Below are 24,963 nucleotides of genomic sequence, written 5' to 3'. Positions count from 1 at the left end.
CCCATCTCCAGTCAGCTGTGCTTTGTCCCATCATGTAGAATCCCCAGGCAGTGTGTCCTGCCTTTATCTCCTTGTTCCATTTGCCCTGCAGGAAATTCTCTTTTTAGATCTCAAAAATTTTGTGTTAACTCATGAACAGGAGTTTGTTATCTGCCTTCCACTCTCTGGTCTTTGCAGGAGTTTGAGTGGAAAAAAAAAATAATAAAAGATTTAAAAACACATTGCCCAGAAAGAAAGAGTGCTCTTTCTTTCTGGGCAATACGGGAGTGGCAGTAAATTACGGTAATGGTAAGACTAATGCTCTGCTACATAGCAGAGCAGCAAAGTTCCTCCTGCTCCTTGGCAGTGTGGAGCTGAGCTCTGAATAGGGCACGGATCCTCCAGGGAGCCTGGAGCCAGCCCCTCACAGCCGCGGGATACAGGGAATCAGCCCCACTGCCAGCTGCTGAAATACCAGTGGGGCAATAAAGGGAGCAAAGCCGAGGATTTCCAGGCACGGAGCCCCATCCCCGCATGAAAGAGGAGCCTGCTGTGCTGAGAATCTCCTTCCCAGATGCTCACAGGAGCTGTGCTGCCTTCTGAAGACTGAAGAGGTGGGTGTGGGGCAGACACAGCAGCTTGGGGTCTGCTCTTCCCAGCATCAGCTATCTCCACAGGCTGGGCATTATTTGGTAATGATCACAATTATAATGCTCAGAGATGCTTGATGCAACACTCACTTTTCATGTATATGCTTAGATAATCTGTCCTTTTCTTCCTTGGGATTATTCCTCAACTTGTTCTATCTGGTAGGAAAGAAAATAAGATCCAATTCCATTTTAGTGTACTGAAGTAAAATACCCACAGTGTGATACCTACCCATCTCTCCCTTCCCCCCTCCTCCCTGCCTGTGAACTGGGAATTTTGGGGCTTCAGAGTTTGAAATGCTTTTGCCTACAGGAAAGTTCAACATGAAGGTTGGGAAATAGGACAGTTGTTACTGCTGAAAGTGTGATCTGGGGGACTCATCCCAAAGGACACTTAGAGAGTCCTTCCTCATCTGGGGTTTTACAGCCACAGTCTTAGTGGTGGTTTTTCACCTCTGATTAATAATTGGGACGGAAATTCTATATCCACATGGAGATACTGGGAAAGGTTTTGCAGCTCCCACTTGCAGCTCTCCTCTCCGTGCTCCCCAGGTCTCGGTTCCCAGGCTAATCCTCACTTTTCCATCTGAGGTACCTTTTCTCCATATTTAGTCAGCAAAGGCTGAGCTTGGCTTCCAGATACCCTGAAATGTTGTGTCACTCACTAGGAGGCTTGCTCCTTGCAACATCTTCTGCTTGGCTTTGGAGTTGCTTTTCCTTATAGATTTTCAAAATTGGCAGCTCAGCTGGACTAACACTTTAGTGGGGAAAAGTCTCGCTTAATAAAGAAACTTGAGATTGAATTCTGGGCTTCTAAATCTGCTGCACAGTTTGTATAGTCCTGAATTGTGTCCTGCAGGCTTCTGTCTTTCCTAGAACTGGTCTCTGAAGGTGAGCTAAAAATAAGGATTGATGCCTAGCCCCATAAAGAAGGGAAAATTCAGGCAGGAAAACCCACATGGATCTCTCAGTTGCTGTTAAACAGTGCTGGGCTGGAAATGGTTGGTTCCACTGGCTGGAGCCAGCCTGAGGAAAGCACCCTAAAATAGCCTCCTGCTCTATTCATATATGGGAACCCTAGCAGCGAGTGTGGCTTCTGGGAATCACATTGTTCCTGTTTTTGTCTTCTCCAGGGGGGTGAGGATCTGCAGAGAGCACGAGAGCATGGCCCTGTGCACACGGCAAACTCCACTCTTCCCCTCAGAGCAAGCCAGGAGCTGATGTATATGAGCTTTAATTTGCAGCCCAGGACCTCAACTGATGAGTGCTCCACGTACGGAAAGCTCTGACTGACAGCCTAAACCCTGGATGGGGAGTGATGGATATCTCAAACAAAACTGCTGAGCAGACATAGCAGCAATCTCCACCCAGTCAGGTTTCTAAGCCAATTTTAAGGCAGAATCAGGACTAACACCAGGCAATTAAAAGCATCAGTGATTTCCTCTCAGGAGCAGCTAAATTGGAGACCCTTTGGAATATTTACTTTCCTTAAGCACAGAACCTTCCCCAAAAGACAGAAATTATTTGAACCTGCAGCTCCAGTATTTCTTATCACATAGCCTTGGAAAGTGGGACAAACAGTCTCAGGTTTTTGTAGCCCCACTTGTGCACCCCAAGGAAAATGCAGAAGGAGTTAAATTTGACTTGGAACTGGTGAGTATCAACCATGTTATTCTGGTGAAAGCCTAGGAGCAAGGGTAGGTTTTCTAATATGTTTCTGGATCTTTCTCATTGCTTCTGGTGCTGCAGTCCTAAAACATTCTTCAAAACTCTTTTCCCCAGCAAGGCTAAGCAAATGTTGCCTATAGGACCTTCCTGATCTTGTCACACTGTTCCTGCCTGGAAAGGGGGTGAAGTTCAGCAGCCTCACAGGGACATTACCAGCCATGCCCTTCCTTCCTGGAAACTCCTCTGAGTGCTCCAACTGCACCCACTCTGTGGAGCCCGTGAACATTTCCAAGGCCATCTTACTGGGTGTTATTCTAGGGGGGCTGATTGTTTTTGGGGTTTTGGGTAATATCCTGGTTATCCTGTCCGTAGCCTGCCACAGACACCTCCAGAGTGTCACCCACTATTACATCATCAACCTGGCTGTAGCTGACCTCCTCCTGACTTCTACCGTCCTGCCCTTCTCAGCCACCATGGAGATTTTGGGCTACTGGGTCTTTGGGAGGATCTTCTGCAACATCTGGGCAGCTGTTGACGTGCTTTGCTGTACTGCTTCCATCATGAGCCTCTGCATCATCTCCATCGATCGATACATTGGGGTGAGCTACCCACTGAGGTACCCCAGCATAGTGACAGAGAGGAGGGGCCTCCTGGCCCTGCTGTGTGTCTGGGCACTGTCCCTGGTCATCTCTATTGGGCCCCTTTTCGGCTGGAAGGAGCCAGCCCCGGAGGATGAGACTATCTGCCAGATCACCGAGGAGCCTGGCTACGTCTTGTTCTCAGCACTGGGCTCCTTCTACCTCCCCCTGATCATCATCCTGGTGATGTACTGCCGGGTCTACGTGGTGGCCAAAAGGGAAAACAAAGGGCTGACCTCTGGGCTGAAGACAGAGAAATCCCATTCCGAGGAGGTGACCCTCCGCATCCACCGCAAAAACATACCTGGTGCAAGCAGCTCTGCAGCCAACTCCAAGAGCAAGCACCACTTCTCTGTGCGCCTGCTCAAGTTCTCCAGGGAAAAGAAGGCTGCCAAGACCCTGGGAATAGTTGTGGGATGCTTCGTTCTCTGCTGGCTCCCATTTTTTGTAGTAATGCCTCTTGGTAAGTAGAGCTAACTCCTGTGTGTCTTCCAGCACCTTCTGGGCAGGGAGGACTGTGCTTGTGGCTGGGTGTGGTAACACTGATCAGAAAAGCTCTGAGGGAACAATTTTGTACTGCAAAGCTGTCAAAAAACCAAATCACTCAGCACCACAAAGCAGGGACCATGAAAAAAAACGCGAGTGTTAAATTAGACCAGATCTGGTCTCTGGTGATGAAAACCAGGGAAGCAATCTTGTACTTCTTCCATATAGAAAATTCTCTTTTGTGAAGTAGAGCAGATATTTGTGACCATCTCTGCTATAGGAACAGGATCTTTAGGGGTTTGTGTGTTTATGTTTGCAGCCAGGCGACTTAAACATGTAAAAGGTCATAATATAAATACATTCAGGGTTGAAGTAGCTGTTCACAGATCTCCTGGAGTGCTCAGCATTGATGATTCCCACTCTAAGGAAGAAAATATCTGCTTCCTATTAGGAAATTCATCCTGTGAGATACCATAACTCCAAACAAAGTTAATCTTTTAATCCAGTTTTTCATATGACCAGTCAGGAGACAGCAGTGAGGGTCCTTCCAACTAATTTTATACTGCTCTGGATTGCAGCTTTTCTGGGAACTCATTGAGCCCACTGACCAAACACTGGCTCAGCCACCATGCTGGAGGTGAATATTTATTCTCCAGTTGTCATTCCAAAGTGGAGAAAAGATAAGGATTTGTTCTGCTTTGCTGGAATATAAAGAAGTAATTGGAATTTTAATTAAACCTTGCTCAGTTACCTCTGATGCAGTTGAGGATGGAAAAGCAGAATACTAATTCCATACCTCTAGCTGAGGGTGAAGGACATAGCTCATCACACTGGGTTGGGCTCTGCCATTAAATATTAGGTTTTTCAAACATGGAAACTAAAATCTGTGACTTGCTCAATTTCAGGGCTTTTCTTATGGAAAGGGCTTATGCTGTACAGGAAAAATAAAGTAAGATTTTATGGAAGCTTCATGTAGTAAGACAACAATATGGACAATTCAGAAAAGGTAAAACAGCCTTACCTAAACATGAAAAGAAAGATTTGGGGATTTTATTTTCCTTTTTTTTTTTTTAATTCTGTTTTTTCAAACTTTAATAAGTAACTGGTTTTTTTTTCAACTAACCCCTACTGGCTTTACCAAGATTTGTCAAGACACAAAAAAACCTGTTGCTAATGTGAAAAAACACAAAAATTCAGAATTTTTTCCTCTTGGTCAATACTGGGAAGTGCTGGATTGGAACTGTTTCCTAAGGAGAAGCCCTCAAGGGCCTGGCATGTGCTGGCCACGATGTCAGCACAGTGAAATGCTGCTTGCCAAGATGACTGAAACATACTCAAAAAGGGTTTGAGAGAATGCATTAAATACACTTTTCATCTGCAAATGTGATTGCCCACAGAGAGCTGGTGTTAATTAATTTGCTTTGGATTTAAGAAATCTTCTGGGCTCCAGAATGACTTTGTATCCTCCTTGGATCCCATGTAAGGAAACTCTGGAGGTTTTTTTCCTCTTTTTTGCGGGAGGTTACTGGGTCTTTTTAAAGCATATATTATAGGGCTTTCAAAACCTATTTGCTGCTTTTGTCTAAGGACAAAAAAAAACGGATTAAACAAATGAGTGGCACTAAAAAAGTCCTTAAAAAAGCCAAGGACTCATCTTGATGCAGGGCACTTTCCAAAAGATTAAAACCACTTTCAAGTCTGTCCTGTACCCAGGCCCAATTGGGATAGGGAAGGGAAGTGGTCCTGCCAGGGTCTTGGGGTCCTGCCAGGGTCTGACTTTCCAGATGTATAAAATCCTCCTTTCCAGATGTATAAAATCCTTTGTTGAAACCCTGGTGGAGGCTCATAGCATACATGGCTGGGAAACCAGAACTTGACCAGCTCTGCAGCTTTGTGGCCATGGGACAGACCAAAACATGGTCCTATCAACCAATTCTGGAGGGATTTGACTGATGTGGAGGGGCCATGCAGGGACATCATTTATAAGTGGACTTGGACGGCTGGACTCAATAATCCAAGAGATCTTTTCCAACGTAAATGCCTATAATTCCATGATTCCATCAGCCAGACCACTCCCAATGCCGATTGCCCACAAGACAGACACTCTTAAACTGCTACAGAAACCTCTTCAGACAACTGTGCTCATCATTCCATGCAGCACAACTTCCCCAAACCTAGATTAATTTCACTGTAATCTACAGCACCTTCAAGATTTCCACATCCGTTAACATCCACTCTACCAGCCAAGAACTGCTTCCAAGCAAGAAACATTAGGTTTACGGAAGTGCATCATAAAGCAGGGTGGAAGCCTTTGAGGTGTAGGTATGGGAAGACCAAGAGGGATGGAAAGATATCGAGAAAGGCACAATATCCAAGTTGGCTGATGCTGCTGAAAATAATTGGAGAAACAACTGAAGTATCCCTGCCATGATAAATTATTTTTATTGAAACTGGAGTGTAAATGTACCAGTTGCAGTCTGTGTAAGGAACGTTTTTTCTCTTAGTATCTCAGATTAAGTTTCATTCCAAAGGTTCTGTGCAAAATCCTTCAACCCAATAATCCAACACACCTTCTTCTCATTTGGCTTGAAGTTTGTGGAAAAAACCAGGAAATTATAATCCTGTTGCAGGAAAATAAGTGAGGCCAATATTTGCTTTTCAAAACTTCTGTAAAACACAAGGTTGTCAGAGCTTTGGTTTCCACTGGTAGAAGTCAGGTTTTCATTCCTGTGAGCAGAACCAAGCAGAACTGACATCACTGACAGCTTCAACTGACAGTTCAGTGACCACCAGACAAACACAAAATAAAAAAACAGAGAAAGGAAAAAGCAGCTTTGAGCCTGTCTGCATCTCTCAGAGAGGGTTATGGAGAAGAGCCTGAGCTTATCTGCAGCTCCTGGGCCAAGGGGCAGGGGATTTGTGGGGAGAGGCTCAGATGCAGCTTCATCTGGGCAATCAGGGCTTGTTGGGCTCTGGCATGCCCAATCACAACCTGCATTTTTGGCTTTTTGTTCTCCTCTTGCAATTTTTAGAAAGGGATATAGGACATATGTAGATAGATGGACAGATGTAGAAAGACTCAGAGCTGGAAGAGCCCAGAACTCAGTGAAAGCCCCCAGTGATGGAAGGTTTTCATGTCACAAGTGATAGAACAGACCTTGTCCTGGAACTGGAAGACATTTATATGTTGTTGTGGGAATTCTTCAAAAGGTTTCCTTTCAGCAAGATAAATGACAGTGCTTGGAGGTTGTTTTGAGGTGAAACATGCACAGAACTGATGTAAAAAAGGGTTGGGGGTGTTGCAAAAATGGTCCTGGCCTGGGACTAATGATTTATCTTAACAAACTCTCAGAAGAGAAGAAGTTCCCAGAGCTTTGCTCGTGGTCTATTTTCTGTGGATCAACTTGCAGGTGTTGCTTTCCAAAGCTGGAAGAAATTAAAAGGGAAAGTCTGAGCTAGGAGGCCACAGGGGAAAAAATCCTAAACTGTGCAAGGGAGAGGAAGGGTTTTAGCATTTGTCAATAATTCTCATGATTAACAAAGCAAAAAAGAGGATCTGCTAGAGGGTGTCTGTGTTTGTGGTCTAGGAGTAAATTAGTCTTGTGAACTGACACAAACACTGTCAAGGGAATCCTCTAATCCTGTCTGCAGATGGTTTCTATTTACTATTTTGTGGCATTTTTTTTTAACAGAGTCAAAGAGGACCACTCTAATTTCATTAGACATAAACCAGAAAAATAAAGTGCATTTTTCCGTCTCTGCATGACCTCTCAGAGGGTCACAAGGCTCAGAGTAGCAACACACATCAACACAGACTCCCCACATTAATATTTCAGCGTTCTCTTAGTGAGAGAGAAAAAAAAGAAAACCCTCAGAATAAAGCCCCAGCTCTTTCTCTGGATCCCAGCTGAGGGAGAGGAAGAATGCTTGCCCTCCTTGAGTCACAGAGCACAAGTGTGTGTGCGAGTTAAACCATTGAATGGAGAGAATTTCAGCCATGAAGATAAACAGACAAGATATTTCAATGGCAAGGGTTTTTTTAGGCTTTTTGCTGATCACAAGGGGCATTTTTCATAATCACAGACTGAAAAGGCACTGTTGGTCTGGGCTGATAATTCAGCTAATGACAAAGATCCCATGGACATCCCTGGGCTAACATTTCTCCACCATTCCCAAATGTGATCCTGAAATGTGTCCCAGTGACTGAAAACACAGCAAAGGAGGGGAGGAATCAATATTAAAACCCATTTATACTAAAAACAAAGGAGGGAAGGTCGATTAGCTGTGCTGTGCTTCGAGAGCCACTCCTGTAGCTCTCCTGTGTCACCTGCCACAGGAGCCTCATCCTTGTCTCAGAATATCCCTCCTCATTCAGCCACCACCTTCAAGTTCCCAGAGTAAAGGAAACAGGAGTGTCATTTTTCACTCACTCTCAAATGCACAATTCAGGGTTGGGGAGTGATGGAAAGGCCGTGGTGAGTGATTCTCCCACCCCACTGAGCAAATGTCAGGATTTTTCTGCAATTTGGATAATGGGAGAGGTACTTGGCTCTTGCTGAAGGAGATAATTTCTTGTTTCTGACTTCAAGGATTCCAAAATCATGACAGAAAACAAACTCATGAGGCAGCCTGAGACTGACTCAGATTCTCAAACTATTCTCTGGTTGTTTTTATTTTTTTAATTTTTAAAGGAAAATTACTATTTTATTTTAAGTGAATGACTTCAAGAGTGATGGCTTCAGGGCAAATATCAAGTACCTCCAAAATGTCAGCAATGGGATCCAGACCCATTCCACTACAGTAAGAGCTTGGGAACTGGAACTGGAGTGACAATTACATTGATTTGTGAAACAATGTGATTGTTTGGGTTCACACGGGTAACAAAACCTCAGTTTACCTTCCCATGGTTTTTTATCAGCTTTCTAAATCTGCAGCTGCCCACAGCAAATCTGGAAATAGTTGCTTGCTGAGATATTTCCCAAAAATATCATCCATCCTGAGTGGGTACAATATGAAACAGAGCATAAATTAGGTCTGAAATAATCCAAATCATCAGAGCAGTGTTCCCAGACTGACCCATTCCTGCTGCCTGACCTTTCACCTCTCACCTGTGCCCAGACACCCTCATGGTGCCACAGAGAGCTGAATTCAGGGATTTGGGAGGGAAAACCAACTCACTCCTCCTTCTATGTCTGTTTATTATATATCAGCAATAGCCAAACACAAAGTCCCTCTCATTTTCCCTCGGGAATAGCCAAGGCATTCCAGACCCTGGGGAGGCACAGCTGGAAAGTGCAAGACTTCCTCACATCACTGCTTTTTTTCTGTACTGGTTGTGTTAATTGGATTGTGCAGAGTCCAGGATCATTTCCTACTGTCCAACGGTTCCTTGATACCATTTTTTATTCCATAAAAAATACTTCCCATAAGGGAACAATGAGAGCATAGAGGAGAGGTCATGTGTGTACAGGGGGCAGCTTTCAATGTCTGCAGCAACATATATATCTCTCTGTGTGTGTATGTATGTATATCTTATATATACTTATATATACTTATTTTTATAAATACACTTTCCAGAGGGTGGATTGAATCATGACCTGAGATGCAGCATAGAACACTTAGGGAATAAAGTTTAGAGCTAACACGGGGCTTGGGAACACAAAATGTAGCATATTTATCAATGTTTGTAGAGCCATGAGAGATTAGGGAGGCCATGGTACACAGTTAATTCCCTTTGGAATATCATTGCTCCTCTGTGCTTCATCCTCTGGGTCTTTATGGCTCTGGAAGACGTGATGCCCTCTGGACTGACTGCTTCAAGACAGATCCCAGGACCTGAGTTCTGAGCTTTGCTTCCCTGTAACCAGAGCACTCTTCCTGTTCCCAGCCTGAAGGGGCTTCAAGAGCTGGAGAGGGACCTGGGACAAGGGAATTACAAAACAAGCGGAAATAGCTTCCCAATGCCAGAGGGTAGGCTTAGATGGGATATTGGATGGTTCCCTGGGAGGTGGGGAGGGTCTGGGAGGGAATTTCCAGAGAAGCTGTGCTGCCCCAGATCCCAAGGCCAGGTTGGACAGTGCTTGGAGCACCCTGGGATAGTGGAAGGTGTCCCTGCCCATGGCACGGAGTGGCACAGGATAGGATTTAAGGTCCTTTCCAACCCAAACCATTCTGGGATTCTCTATGGACACAGCCCCAATCTCCCCCATACACTGAAGCAGCATCACCCCCACCTGACCTCGGTGCTCTGTCTCAGTCACCATATTTAAGCTACACAAAATAAAAAGAGGGGGAAAAAGCAGCAAACCTAAACAGAGCTGCAAGATTCAGTAGCAGAGATGGATTTGTAATAGAGATGGATTTATAGCTGTGATGGATTTGTAGCAGAGATGGGTTTGTAGCTGAGATGGTTTTTAACACCACAAAGGGTTCATGGGTCACACAAATATACGGGATCTGATTCCTATGGTGCTGGCAGCAATGATGCAGAGTAAAGAACACATGTTTTTACAGTCTGGCAGATTCCAAAACCCTCTCTGCTGTCCATCAGTGAAATGACGCATGGCATCAGGCCTGGTTTTTAAACAACCCATAATCAGGCAGCTCTTGTGACAAATGACAAAGTCAAATAACAGTTGTGAGAATGAATTAGCACTTACTCACCAGGAGGGATGTAGCAAATTTACCTCTCAGAGCTGAAGAAACTTCCAGCTGAAAAACTGGAAAATAAAAGATGTGGGAACAAAATGCAATCCTGACATTTCCAGGGATGAGTGATGAAATACTTAATGGCAAAAGATCTCAGGAGGCTCATAGTACATTTTATTTTATTTACTTTAACAAGAAGCAATTGTATTGTGCTACTGACACTTGAGTCTCCTCAACATTTTGAAAACAAAGCAGGAATTGCAGTGTCATTTGCTCAATCCATGATTCAAAATGCATTAAAAGACCCCTTGAAGCTTTCTTTACTGTTCCTCCAGCACAGACTGCAGGGGGACAGCGTAAGGTGAAGCCTTTAAACTTTAATCAGGTTTGCTGCTACTTACGACTTAATTCCTGACAGTGTGCAAAGGACGATATTAAGGCCAGTGAATAGCACAGAGAATTAATTTAAAGCGTGAAAACTTAATATATTAGCTGCTGTTAACCCTCCAGCTCTCCTAGAGGATACTTGGATGGCACCTGTGATTCCACCTGGTCTGGAGGGAGAGAACTGGAAAAATTTGCTCTGAGAATTAGGTGCAAAAATTCTGCTTTCTCAGCCCTGGGTGATGGTGTCCAGGTGTGCAAACTTTACTGACATGAACTGGCAGTCACCAAATGGTCAAGGATTGAATGGAAATGCTCATCCCAGCTCCACCTGCTTTCCCTGTGCTCACTGCTCTGTAGGGAACATGTACCATACACCCTAAAAAAGACATAATTCACCACACTTGTTTAATCTCATGATTAATTATGGTCATTGTTTCTAAAAAATCCCATAAAATCTTTGTTTTATTTCTCCTTTGAGTTCATCTGATCTGAGCTGTCCAATCTGAGAGCTCAGCATTGAACAAACTACTTTGTCACCAGGTTTGAAAATGCCTCCTGCTCATTAACAGATCCATCAGCCACTGAGATTGATCACAACAACATCAGTGAATATTAAAGGTTTGCAAGAAAGGGACATGTTTTTAGGATTCTGTGGGGAGGAACACCATTCCTCAAGGATTTGGAAAATAAGATATTTTTCCCCTTTTCCTAGATACTCAGGTAGCCAACAGGAAACGTTGGGGAATATTTCTGAGCTACAGAGGTAACTGTGGGGCTGCAATAGAAGGACAGAGATTTCGGTGGCCCCTGAGTGTCAAACACACCCTACAGGGAAGCTGGAGGGAGAGTTTTTACCAGGGCATGCACTGATAACACAGGGGAGAATGGTTTTGGGGTGAAGAAGGGTACACTTGGATCAGATATTGGGAAGAAATCCCTCCCTGCGAGGGTGGTGAGGGACTGGGATGGATTTCCCACAGAAGCTGTGGCTGTTGCATCCCTGGAAGTGTCCACGGGCAGGTTGGAGCACCCTGGAATAGTGGAAGATGTCCCTGCCCGTGGCAAAGGGCTGGAGTTAGATGATCTTTCATTTCCCTTCCAATCCAAGCCATTCCATGATTATCTGAAAGCCAGTGTGTAGTGGAATCTGTAAATAGCAAAGTCTCTGTGCTGTTAAAGCTCCTTCATTTTCTTTCACTGTGTATTATTCCAAGGCAACAACGAGTGTCTCCACTGATGAACCAAAAAAGGCTACATTAATAAATTAACATGCAGATCCCACCCCCAAAAAAGAGCAAGGGACAGACTCTGACACTGGCTGTTTTCTATTTTTATCAGACTTTGGCACAGCCCTTGCATTCCATCTGGAGGGAGCGAGGAGTTGCAGCAAACAGGAATTGTTATTGTTTACCCATTTTTACACTTGGCCTCACACTGCTGAATCCATAAACTGGGATTTGGTTCACCTTTTCTCGCACCACAAAATGGGAAAGCAGCAGATACATAGCATTTAAATGAGGAAACAGACAAAAAAATGAGCATAATTTGGGCATTTAGAAGCCTTTCGTTATTTTTCATCTGCCAATGACTTCAGCCAGAAAGTTCTTTGAGAATGTTATTTAGTTGTTTTTCACTAAAGGAGAGAAGCATTAATTTGCTGAGAAAAAATTTAGGTTGTGGATACGTGTGCTTACTTGTGCTTCATTGCAAAAGAGCATTTGTTTTCTTTAGCAAAATCTTTTTGGTCTTAAAATCTGGTTGATATTGAAAGTAATAATGAAACTGCTGTACCTGAGCCAGTTTCGAGCAACCAGAAGCTACCGCAGAGGCAGTGAGACCCATGCTTGGTGCCCAGGTCATATCTGAGTTTGCAATCAGAGGTTCAGCTGCCCCAGTACAGAAACAGAGCTCCTGTGGCATGTTCTGCACTGCCTGGGGAAGACACAGCTTTGGGAAAGGCTTAGTGCCCCTAAAGAGGCTCCAAGAGAGCTGGAGAGGGACTTGGGACAAGGCCAAGAGGGACAGGGCAAGGGGGAATGGCTTCAAACTGACAGAGGGCAGGGAAGGAGGGGATATTGGGAAGGAATATCTCTCTGTGAGGGTGGAGAGGGGCTGAGATAGAATTCCTAGAGCAGCTGTGGCTGCCCCTGGATGGCTGGAAGTGTTCAAGGCCAGGCTAGATGGGGCTTGGAGCACCCTGGGATAGTGGACAGTGTCCATACCCATGGCAGGGGGTGGCACTGGATGGGTTTTAAGGTCCCTCCCAACCCAAACCATCCTGTGATGATTGTGATTTGGTGGTACTTCACTGCTGCTGTAGTACACACAGACACTCTGAAATTAATTGGGCAAGAGATCTTTCTCCCTTTTAATACCTTCATTAAAAATCAGCTTGGGTGGGAAGATCCCATGGGTCATGCCCATGCCATTACCAATTCCAAGAGTGGCATGAAATAGAAGGAAAAGTACAGCTTTGTCCATGGGTCTGCAGACAGAGCTCGGGCTACTATCCTTACGATAGCATCAGAAAATTCACCAATTATGTGATTTGACGTTTGAGATCCTGTTTCCAGCTGACATCTTTGAGGTTAGGGTGAGGGGTAAAAAGGGTCTTAGCGGATACTGGATTCTGTTCCTCACACCTAGACATCACTTCGATCCCTCAATTCTGTGTTGGTTCCTTGTTTTTAGGGGTTTTTTTCTAGGTTTGGTGAGGGGCTTCTTCATTTGCATGCCAACCCCGATGTCCCCTCCTCTTCACCGTCCCGGGTGCCATCCTCCAGGAAGCAGCAGGGTGCCACTCGACAAAAAAGGGGAATTCCCAACCATCAACAACAGGTAGTTAACAAAAAACTATTAACTACAGGTGATTACCACAACAAACAGTTAGAACTCCACCCTGGAAGCAACTGGCTCAACCTGTGAACTCTGCAACTTTTAAAAAAATGGGCAGCTTTTCTACTCATAACACACACAACCTGGTCCGAGATCAGAGACCCCTGCAAGGCTTCTCACCCTGCCCCCTGTCCTGTCCCCTTCCTGGGCCATGTGCTTTGCTCAGGGGGCAGAAGCTGCTGCCACCACAAGATCGCTCCACATTTCCCCGCAGATCCCGTGTTCAGCAAGATGAGCAGGTTATTAATCACCCTGCACCAGTAGTGTCTCTGGCCTAGGCAAGATTTTGATGCATTCCCACACAGGCAAAACCACCCTAAGAATTGCTGTGGCCACTCGAGAGCATTTGCTGTAAGTGCTGCAGCTTTGTTTGACAAAGACTGAGGAAAAAGGGCGGAGCAGTTGAGCAGCTCTCAGATTTCAATCAGAACATCCTCAGAGGGCCTTAACAGCTTTTCCTCGGCCACGGCCACGAGAGGTCCAGATCAGTCCCTGTAAAGCTTAGGAGCTGCTCCCAGACATGGTTAAACTGCAGAGGATGATGGATGCATTGATGTCTGAACCTTCCAGAGGATTTCTTCCACATGTTTATAGTTTTTCCAGAGGAAGCATGAAGACAAGCATTTGCCAGTGCTAAAAGTCCTGTTTATTATAAATTTGAGTATAAATTCCAAAACAAGCCAATTTTGTTTCCCTGAGGGCCTTTTTTTTTTTGGTTTGTTGTTTTGTTTTGGGGTTTGTTTTTTTTAATAAAACCTAAGGTTTGCATCAGGAAAAACATTTTCAAGATTTTAAATCAGCAGATAACTCATCATTCTATAGAAAAAGAAATGCCAATGCCAAAGTACTTTCTTTACGAAGGAAGCAGTAAAGAAAGTTCTTGCTCTTTGAATCATCTTTGGAAGGTGGCATTGCAAGTATATATCAGAATATGTGTGTATATAAATAAATAAAAATATTAAAATTAAAATTAAAAATATATACACACACATCTCATGGCTGCCTATGAGACCCTCCCCAGTGTTCCTCGATATGAGAAGGAAACTTTCTTTTAATTTCTCTGAATTTTAGATGCATTCCATGAGGCAGGGTGTGGATAGTTAGATTTTCTGAAGGTTTCAGGGAATATCAGTACCAATACTTCATAATTTCAAGGACTTTTATCTGTAACACAGTCAACTCTAATCCCTTTTTTCTCTAACCCTTCTGAAATTGTGGGATTTTCTTGCCATCTGAAGCCCCTTGTGATGACCTCCAAGATATTGCTGTCATATGGGTAATTAATCTTGAATTAGGAGTCCCTGCAGAAGGAATTTTCCTCTATCCCTGGAATCAGCCCTCTGGCTGCCTCTCTAGCTGTAAATGGGAATATAATTGTCATAATTATAAAATAGCTCTCTTGACTTGGTTTCTGATGGAACATCCATGTAATTGTATGACACCACAGATTCTGAAACACTTGTTCCTGCAGGAATTGTGTTTCCAATCATAATTTTTCAAGACAGAACAGAATCCTATTTATTTTTTCCAGTGTTTTAGTTTCTTTGGTTACCTGCGATTCCTCACTGCCTCTGCCCTAACACTCTGTGTATTTTCCATTTTAGGCTCTTTCTTTCCTGCAATCAAACCCCCGGACACACTTTTTAAAATAACATTTTGGCTGGGATATTTAAACAGCTGCATCAACCCCATCATCTATCCATGCTCAAGTCAAGAGTTCAAGAAAGCATTCCATAACGTCCTGAGAGCTCAGTGCCTCCTGAGGAAGCAGCCAACAATGAAGCAAACAGCCAGCTTCAACCTCAACCATCCTGCAGGCCAGAGCATGGAGAGTGGCAAAGGGGTGGTCCGGATCCCTGTGGGATCAGGAGAAACCTTCTACAAGATCTCCAAGTCAGATGGGGTTTGTGAGTGGAAGATCTTCTCTGCCGTGCAGGGTGTGCCCACCAAAAATGCTGTTTCCAAAGACTGCACAGCTGCCAAAGCCAAGAGCAAAGGGTTCCTGCAAGAATGCTGCTGTGCAGGCACTTCAGGGAGTCTTGTCCATGAGAACTGCAAAGTGCCAACCATTAAAATCCACTCAATCTCCCTGAGTGAGAGTGGGGAGGATGTATAACCAGCTGGGTGCACCAGGCTGGCAGCTTGGGGACCTCATGGGATGTCACTGTTTTTAGGGGGAAGTAGGAATAGGCATGATAGTTGAAAGGATCCAGGTGTGAACAGGTGAAACAGGGCCAAATCTTCAGAGGAAGGATGTCTGTGAGTGCTAGGAGCATGAATGGAGCCCCTCAAAGATAGTGCATGGCTTCAGTGGATGTTATTCTGAGAGTCCAGCATCTGCCAGGTGTTTCCTTGGCATTTAAAAGCTTTATCTCTTTATTCTCCTCCTTTGAAGTTCCCACTGCTCTCATTTAGGCAATGGAGGAGAAAGCAAGAACCACAAAGACCCTGTGCTGATTTCAGCCTTGACACTCTCTGGCAGCTCCACCTTCAAAGCCACTTTGTGATTCCACCCCTCCCTATAAAGCCAAACCTCACCTTTGCATTTCATCAACTCCATTGCCAAGGAAAACTCGATCCAAGTGACTGCACTCCACCAAGTTTCAGAGACCAAGGAGAACTTTTCCTTTTTGTACCATCAGCCTCCCTTATCTCCACATCATACCAAATGAAAATTTGCATGTGTACCTAGTTTGTTCAGACCATCCATGTGCCTTGATGCAGGTCTAGTAAAACTCAAAACTAGGTAAGTCCTTTTCAAACAAGGCTCAAAACTCACTTGCATTTATCCTTTTGTTTTTCATCTTCTGAGTCCATCAGGAACCTGCTGAAAGGCTCAGTAATTCTTTGCTCAGTACTTGATAGCCAGATCAGTGCCACAGTCACTGGAAAAACTACAGATCTTTCCTGTCTCCCTGCCCAGTGTTTTGCTACTTTCCTTTTCCCGACTCCTTCAAGTTGGGAAGTGACCAAGTGCTCAAAGCTTTCTGTGAGATCCTGGTACTCTAGAGTCAGGAATTTTCTCCTTGTTTTAACCAGGGGGAGTTAAACATGTTAAAAGGCTTAAGGATGTCCATCCCCACGAGAAAGGGGAATTCCCATTCCCTTGGGAATTTAGGAGAAAAGCATTTGGAAGCATGTTATATTTTAATACAGCTAATCCAAATAAATAAATAAATGAGATGGCCAGCATCTGGAAGAAATAGTGGGAGGAATTCTCTGTACAATATTAGAAATAAGCCACTCTTGACATAACTCCTCCTGAGCCTGCCAAATAAGAATTCAGCTCCTTGAAACAGCACATGAGCCCCTACTCTTGTCTGTGTCAGCTGCTGTGCTGAAGATCCACTGCCTTGAAAAGGGAAACAGCTCAAGATAAGGTTCAGTATCACAGGACAGGGTCTTGAAACAACACCTTGGTGGTGTTGATGAGAAATCATTGTTTATTTATCTCTCACTCAGTATTAAGTCCCCAACGTAAAGAGGATTTGTCTCCTGTGTCTTTTGTTTATGAACTCACAGAACACAAATCTGTCGCACGATCCTGGTTTTAGCCTAAATAAGAAATCCACCTCACACTTAAGGTTCTTCAGGCCTAGAATTTGAAGCTAAAAGTGTGGAAATACCATATAAGAAAATATTCTCATGGTACTTCAAGCCAAGAGCAGAAGGAGAAAAGCTGGAAATCTCATAAGAAAGTCACGTGAGACTCATGGCCAAGGTTTCCAGTCTCACAGGGTTCAGATATGTGGGATGTGTATTTGGACAAAACCTGAATTTTGAAACATTTTGAAAAAAACCCTCCTTAATTTGAGCAAGACAGGCAAGATTTAAAGTCTTCAGTGCACACTCTTGGTGCCCAACCCTGTCTTATTCTACAATCAGGACTTGTTTTATGACCAGTAAGACCCTTTTTGCCATATCTTCTTTGGAGTTGGGAGATTTACATAGGGTTGCTGCAGTAACTTTAGATTTATTGAGGTTTCACGGTGTCAGGCAAGGAGTTGTTGTGGAGCTACACATGGAGGCTTCCACAATTGGATTCATTTAACTCCAGAGCAATTCTGATGCAGCAATATAATCTGACCCTGTAAGATGAAGATAAATAAGTCAACCTGCTGCTGGCAGTGTCAGGATGGACATGGATGTAGCACAGTTCTCCTGCGTGGCAGAGACAGAGGCTGGAATAATGAAGTCTTGGTCTCATTCTTCATCCTTTTTTTTTGTGACCAAACAGATTCTAAAGAATGTCTCTGTGTCCAGTGACTCTGAAAAGCTTCTAGTCCTCAGCATCAGGTGAGCCTGGTCCCAGCCACACCTCTGCTGCTGCCAGGTTTGCCAGTAATAACAAACACATAATTTGTTTGGCTCCCTCAGAGAATTTCTGCAGGAAAACTGCCCTGCCCTTGTTTCAAGAAGGGTCATTGGCACTTGTCATTTCAGTGGATATTTGGACTGAGAAATCTCAAAAACCATAGAAGGAGCTCTAGGAAACAGAAAAAAAAAAAAAGGAGTGCAGATTTAAGCAGCCCATTTTTTCCTATTATTTAAAGTGAACTTGGCACTGGTGAAAGAGCTGCAGTCACAGAGGCTGAATGTATCTGTTTGTCTTAAAGCATGAACAGGACAAGAGGTTTTCCCAGAGGCTGGACATCAATCATCACTTGTAAAACCTTCCCAGCATAAGGATTCTGTCATGTGAAACCTTGCAGGAGCACAGAGCAGAGATCAGAGAGTGGCCAGATGGGAAGTGGGAATATTGGAGTGCCAGGAGTTCCCCTCAAAGCCACATCCAGGATCCACACCTGACCTGGCAGTGGATGTGTCCTGCCTGAAACCTCTGAGGGATGGCTGACATCTCACCATCCTCTTGGGTCAGGGTTTTCTGTTGGGAGTGACAGCCAAGATTTCCATGTTGGGTGGAGCAGTCTCTGCTGCAAAGGGTTGAGAGCTGGAGCATCACAGAGATGACTCCTAACTTGCACAGCCTGAGGTGAAGGGGATCACCAATCCCTCTTCATCCCAGGGCAGGGAAAGTCCAGTTTCCATAGTCAATTCAGATATACTATCTGATGGTTTTGAGGCTTCGTGTACTTTTCAAGATTTTTCAAATCCAAAATACTTAAATTCTGCCCACTATCCAAATAAATGTCTTCTCATTTTTATATTCTTTATTTTCTCTCTGCCAGCTCCAAGGATAAATTGTGCATTGTGTAAAAGAATATTCTCCTTTGCCAGGCCTTAATGTACTGGAAGTCCATAGCACTGAAAAGAAAAAAGATTCAGGCAGGAATATTTCTTGCTTCTCTACTTGGAATAAGCAAAAATGCATTTCACAAAGCTTCTTTACAAAATTTCCCTGCCTGACTTTTTCAATTTTCTGAAAGGCAACACTGGCAGGCTGCAACATCTTGTACAGATTGAAGTCAGTTAAAAAAGTTCTTACTGCTTTGCTGAAGTGGAAATGCTCAGTTCTATGTGTGCCTGTGGGCCTTGAGCTACTGTTGCTCATGGCTCAGTGGGGTTTTATTAGGGACTGCATTTTAAAATAAAGCTACTGAGGCACAGACCAACTCAGTGATTCATCCAGCAAGGTTTCAGCTGTCCCAGGCTGAATCCATACTGGGTAATTAACTCCACATCCTACTCAGAGATACCTTGATCCTCTTTCCTGTCTTAATATGGTTTGGATAAGCAAGACAATGTTGAAAACAAACTCAAGGGGACAGGCTGTTGACACCAATTTTTCCTGGATGATCTCTTCTGACAGCAGAGCCAACCACAAGACACTACAGAGGTAGCCTGTGGTGTTTTAAAATACAGATCTTCCCCCCAGCTTGACAGATGTAATTGAATCTCTGATTTCCCAGGAGGAGATGGAGCATTTGTCTCAAGGATTTGAGTGAAATGTCATTCCTTCTCTGCAGAGCACACTGCATATTTCTCATGCTGACAGAGAAGGAGAAAATAGCAAATGTGAGCTAAGGGGAAATGAATTGCTGAGGAGGAGAGCTATGGATGGCAACCATCACGTGAGAAATAACACATCTGTCAGTCCCACAACAGGCTCAAAGCTCCACTTAATGAACATTTCTCTCTCAGTGCAACACTGGGCTCAAACCCAGGATGAGTAAGAGCCTCTCCTTTATCATCATGGTAACATCAACGTCTTTTTCAGAGTCAAAAACCTCCACATGTTAATAGGGAAAATAAACATGATTTTACAGTGCTCAACATCTCATCCAAAGAATGAGACATTCTTGCATTAATCCAAATTTATCAGGTGCCAAAATTCACCCCTAGTAAACTGTTTTCTGAAGTAGGAAAACACAAACCTGCCTAGCATTTCAGCATATTTCCACTTTCAAAGCAAGTCCACTCAGCCAATGATGGAAAACCTCTCTGAATTTCACTGAATACTCAATTCTTCCTGACAGTACGACTGTGGGAATTGTATACAAGCTGATTTGGGTTGGGGGTTTTTTGTTTGTTTGGTTTTGGTTTTTTGCTTTGCCAATCTTTGGTTGCAAAAAAATGGTTTTGGGGTTTTTTTTCTCTTCTGCCTGCAGCAGCTTTTTGCCTGCATGTTGTACAAGTTTGGCTGGTTTTAAAAGATTTCTCCTGAAACAGGCACTGCATTTCCTGAATGTGGTATTCCTGTGTCATTGAATTTTCTACGTTCTGTTTTCCAGATTTATCATGTTTGAACAGTTCATGCTGGTCATTTCCCTGAACAAAATACTGAATGTATACAAAATCTTGCTAAGGTGAACAAATAAATTATTGGGGGGAATGTGTACTTTGGGGTTTTTTTGTTTTTCCTCCAAATTATTCATACAGATTTGTCTTCTCCTTTTCAACAAACATTTCAGCCAGAGGATCAGGTAGAGATTCTTCCCAATACTTCTGATCTTAGTTGGGTTTAGTAGGAGCAAGGTGCAAAGCAAATAAAGGAATTCTATTTCCACTGTAAAAAGGTGAAGTTCTTAAAAAAAACTTCAAACAATTTCATTTGGGCCCCAGGTCCTTACTCTGCTCTTTCAGTTTGCTTACAGTAAAACATCAGGTCCCAGATGAAATCCAGCTCATTTTGCTGTATTTCTTATAAACAAACACCAGCAGAACAATCCTCATCCACCCAAGAATGTAAATGGGAAAGACAAGTGCTGAGTTATTATTTCCTGATTTATAAAGGGAGAACTGAGACACGGGGAAGGAAAAAACAGATTTCAAAAACAGCTGATGCATCAGGAACCTCAAAAGCCCTGTCTGTGGTTGCCTCTAGTGAAACCCTGGGAAATTTCATCCAGGGAAACTCTGGAGAAGACTTTAAATAAAAAAAAAAAAAACCAAACCAAAATCAAACCTCAGTTGCCCTCCTGCTTCTTCCACAGGTCTGTTCTCTTTCTGGATTAAAATGTGCATTTATCCAGAATAATTTTGTGCTGCAGTAGAGTCTGGGAGCTTCAGCAAAGGCCTATGATTTGGTCTTTAATAAACACAGACCTTGCTCTAAAAAATTCCCTCCTGAACTTACAGTTGGCCACAAAACCTGTGGCAACTCTAAGGAATAACTTGGAGTGTCAGAATGCCCTTGTGACCACCACATTTGCTGTCAGATAAAAGAAAAATTTTTAAATAAAGATATGCATTTTTGCTTGTCTTTGTAATTTAAATCCAGTTCAGCTAAGATTACATATCATCATCATCATCATCATCATCAGTCTTGGTAAGGTGGCTGTAGGTCCTTCCTTGTATTAAAGACACCCTCTCTTGCTGGATCCTGCCAGGTGAGGAGAGGAAGGAGTCACATTTTCTGGCATTTTGGATAAGGATTCTGTTTTCCTAACAGGGTAGTGAATGTTTGACCTTACGCAAGTCACCACGTTTTCAGTGTCCAAACTTCCCTTCTGTGCAATGGGTGCAATTTATCCCAGCTGGCCCAGGAATGCTAAGTCTCATAAAACACCATCAATGATTTTGAAAAACTGACATATGTCAGGGAGAAAAATAAAACATCTTGGTGTACTTGTTTAATTTCACTACAAGGTCATGAATTAATCCGATTCTGCTTGTGCATTTTGCCATTGATTTACCTCTTTCTGGCTCCTCAGATTTCTTTGATACTTTTCCCACCCATAAGCAGCTGGTGATGATGGCACTGCATTTCCATGAAGCAGATTCTGCTCTCAGGTCTACTGGATTTTTAAGGGTTTCTTCATCAAGATTCAGACCTCAAGAGAAATTCTGTGACAGTTATAATCATGATCCCTGCACGATAAAAAATCTTATCTTTTGTTTTGCTAATCGAGCTGCAGGCAAAGGTCAAAGCAGTCAGGAGTTTTATCGAGATTCAATGCATCAACACAAGTGACTCCGTGTGGCAATTACAGGAGAAGTAAACAACCAGTTTTTCATTCAGCTGCTTATTGGCCTAATGCTGTTGAGGTTTTTGCTGTAAATTTCTGTTGAAACTGGATTTGTTTAAACCCACTGGTTCATATAATGAATTAGCAGCCAGTTACCAGACCCTGATTTTTATCAGAAGCTGTAGAAATGTCAGAGTAGCTGTGGAAAAATGTTGGGTTATTTTCTCCCTGATATCAACATTGACACCAAGATTCCCCAGTTTTGGCCTGGGAATGTAGCTGATCTTTTGTATGAAACAAATGGATTTGGAGCAGCTTCATGGACGGGCCACCAGTGATGTGGCATGGCTAGTTTGGTTTCTCGCTATAATGATCAGCTTCATCAGGGACAGATTCCAGATACAATTAGAAATGCTCCTTTAATATGATAATCCATCTCCCAAAGCAAGGAGAACCTGCATAATTTGCATCAGGGAGATGGGTAAGAAATTCTGCATAAACATTTCCAAGTATTTAACTGAAATTGTGAAAGGAGAGGTAGAAAAATAAGGAGTGGGATTTAATTTCAGCTGAGGACCATTCCCACGTACACTTCCACACCACATCTTTTAGCTTTTACAGTTTGTTATAACTGAAGTGCTCTGTTATGTTTTCAAAAGAACACAGTATATGATGGATAGAAGCTTTCTGGGTATGTTTTCTTCTTCTTTGGCATTTTCTTCCAGACAAAATAGAGAAAGGGAAAAAAAAACAGGAAAAAAATTAATGCCTCCCATAACAAAAAGAATGAAGGGCTAATTCTGTTTCCCCTCAACTCAATTAAAAATATGTATTGAAACAGATCCAGCATTCCTTATCCATATTGAGCAGTCAGTCACAGGACAGTTTGCTGCGGAATTACCTCTGGCTCCTCAACATGAAGCTGGAGAATTCCGCATTAGCAAACACAATCTCAAAAAAACAATTACCAGCAATTAGGAAACCATTTCAGTGGTAAAGAAGAAAGAGTGAAGCCAACTCAGCATCACATTATCCTTTGTGTGCACACCCAGAGCCCATCTAAGCTTAGCCCAGAGTCCCTGTTCAGTGTCTGAAGGTATTTGCTGGGACTAGAAAAACTGGGGGCAAAAATATGGCCTGCGAGGAGTAGGAATCGCTCAGTTGATCCAAGGGTTATTTTAGAAAAGGGAGTTCTGTATGAGATTTATTTTCACACAGAAAAACCTACCCTGAACTTGTTGACTAAACGCATACACCTGATCCTGCGCATTCCTAACATGTTCTTTCACTCCTTCAAAGCAAAGGGAATATAATGTTGGAGGCCTTCATTAAATATCTCATTTGTTGATGGTTTTCTCCCCATGGACAACCCTAATCTCACATTTGCCCATGGCTCTGCAGTTTTCCTTCCTTCCCAACAACAAAGCCTGATTTTCCTCTCCTTTCCTGGTGGAGCTGGATGAGGTTGTGGAAAGGGGGGGGTTTCTGCAGCTGCATCCCTTGTGAGTGACAAGTTCTCCATTTCTCCATTGGGTGACACCCAGGAGACAGCACTTTCACATCTCAGAATTCTTCCTCAGGCTTAAGCTCACAGAAAACTGTGTTTCCCCAGGAAAGCAACCCGGGCTAGACAGGCTTAATTCTACATAATACTGATAATATTAGTCCTGAGCTGTAGGAGGAAAGGGGAGCAGACAGTCAGTCAGTAACAACCCACTGCTGAGCCCACCTCCTGCCCAATTTTCCTGTTAAACCATTGCAGGAGCAATAATTTAGAGGAGTGAAGTATATTTGGGCACAATTACAGATTCTCTGGCTAGTGCAGTATTTCCCTCCCATCAAATACCCCTAAAATACTCCTGAGTTTTTCATGAGCTACTCAGTAGTGAAAACTGGTGCAATTCCACTTGTACTCAATGATACCCACAACAGTATTTCAGCCCATTTAGGGCTGTGTTATATTAAAAGGTTTTGTTTTGCTGGTTGAGAGCTTTGTATCACTAAAAAGCCTTTTTTTATCAACATCCACAATTGCACTGTGATGTTTGGTGTTGACACAAAGCTGAAGAGCTGCTACCTGCTCCTTCCCTGGCCTTTTTTCCCCGCATTCCACCTGCAGAGATGGAGGCAGATGGCAGCAAGCAAAGCCTTCTTGACAAGTGAGTTCTTTGCCACCACTGCCTCCCTCCAGTTGTGATGCTTCTTTATCATCAACTCACTGCTGGAAATCACTCTGAGCTACTTCGAGGTGAGACATTTAGTATTTTAGTATTTATTAATGACTCAAGGAAGAGTATTGGTGTATATTGACCCCCTGCCACTTAAACCAAGTATCCCCTCTGTTGGCAGCTCCCATGACTTATCCTTGAAAGAGGCTGAACTCCAGCTCAGGGACTCCAAAATGCTACTTCTGTTTCAGGAATGTTCTGAGTTTCCCCTGAGAGCCATAAAAATCTCAAACTAATGGTGCTATATCCGGAGCTGTGGTGCAGGAGGGGGCATGAGGGAGGAGCACTGCCAGGGTTTAAAAGAATTTCTTTCCTTGAGCACTTGGAAAATGGAGGACAAACTTAATTATTGTTAAAGCCCAGGATCACTAATTAAACCCCCAAAAGCAAAAGACACCAAACCCCTGCTAATATTTTTTAAATTTAGTTTTAATTCTAAAAATTAGAGAAAATCAGTTATTTTGGAAAAGAGAACTTATTGCACTGGCTTTTTATAGTTTGAGGATGCCCTGTCCAGCAGTATCCCATCCCTGAGCTCCAATGGGATTGTGTAAAAGGGATCTCAGGGGGAGCTGTTCCCCTTAGGAGAACAGGTATTTCTGAAAGAGATGTCCTGGTGTGCAGGGAGAGCACAGCCAGCTCTGCAATGAGCAGCCTATCCCTAAAATACTTACAAACCCCCAAGATTTTGTTTCTATTCAATCTTTGACGTTCTCACACTCATTGTGGACTTTTTAACATGTGGTGGATTTTTTATAAAAACCTGTCTTTTTCTCACATATTTAATTATCCAGTGTGTCAGCTGACCTGCAAGAAACATGGTTTTCTCAAAAATCCTGAAAGAGATCCATTTCAGAGATGAATGGGGTCTAGTTGGGGATTATTATTAATATTACAATTACTGTTACTATTATTATTACTATTGTAACACCACTAGTGACCCCTCACAACATTAACCATTCTGTGATTCTGTGATCATTATCATTATTATTGCTATTATTCTTCTTCCTATTCCCTT

At 43.2% G+C, this 24,963-nt stretch overlaps 1 protein-coding gene across 1 annotated transcript; it reads left to right on the top strand.

The window, feature by feature from the left end:
- The first annotated feature begins 288 nt into the window (after positions 1-288).
- ADRA1A (adrenoceptor alpha 1A) lies at positions 289-21,038 on the top strand. Its single transcript, XM_071454802.1, has 3 exons — positions 289-593; positions 1,760-3,395; positions 14,953-21,038. The coding sequence occupies exons 2-3, from the start codon at positions 2,513-2,515 to the stop codon at positions 15,462-15,464; spliced, it is 1,395 nt and encodes a 464-aa protein (XP_071310903.1). The 5' UTR covers positions 289-593; positions 1,760-2,512; the 3' UTR covers positions 15,465-21,038.
- Positions 21,039-24,963: the final 3,925 nt, after the last annotated feature.

Source organism: Agelaius tricolor, unplaced genomic scaffold (genome assembly GCF_023055355.1).
Source record: "Agelaius tricolor isolate 1412-34295 unplaced genomic scaffold, bAgeTri1.0.p SCAF_41, whole genome shotgun sequence".
NCBI classification, from domain to species: domain Eukaryota; kingdom Metazoa; phylum Chordata; class Aves; order Passeriformes; family Icteridae; genus Agelaius; species Agelaius tricolor.
The sequence above is the reverse complement of the archived record's forward strand: the minus strand, read 5'-3'. Positions and strand labels throughout refer to the sequence as shown.

Coding starts and splice junctions, on each gene's coding strand:
- ADRA1A (XM_071454802.1), top strand. CDS start 2,513: ATGCCCTTCCTTCCTGGAAACTCCTCTGAGTGCTCCAACTGCACCCAC. Junction 3,396..14,952: donor TTTTGTAGTAATGCCTCTTG/GTAAGTAGAGCT, acceptor TTTCCATTTTAG/GCTCTTTCTTTCCTGCAATC.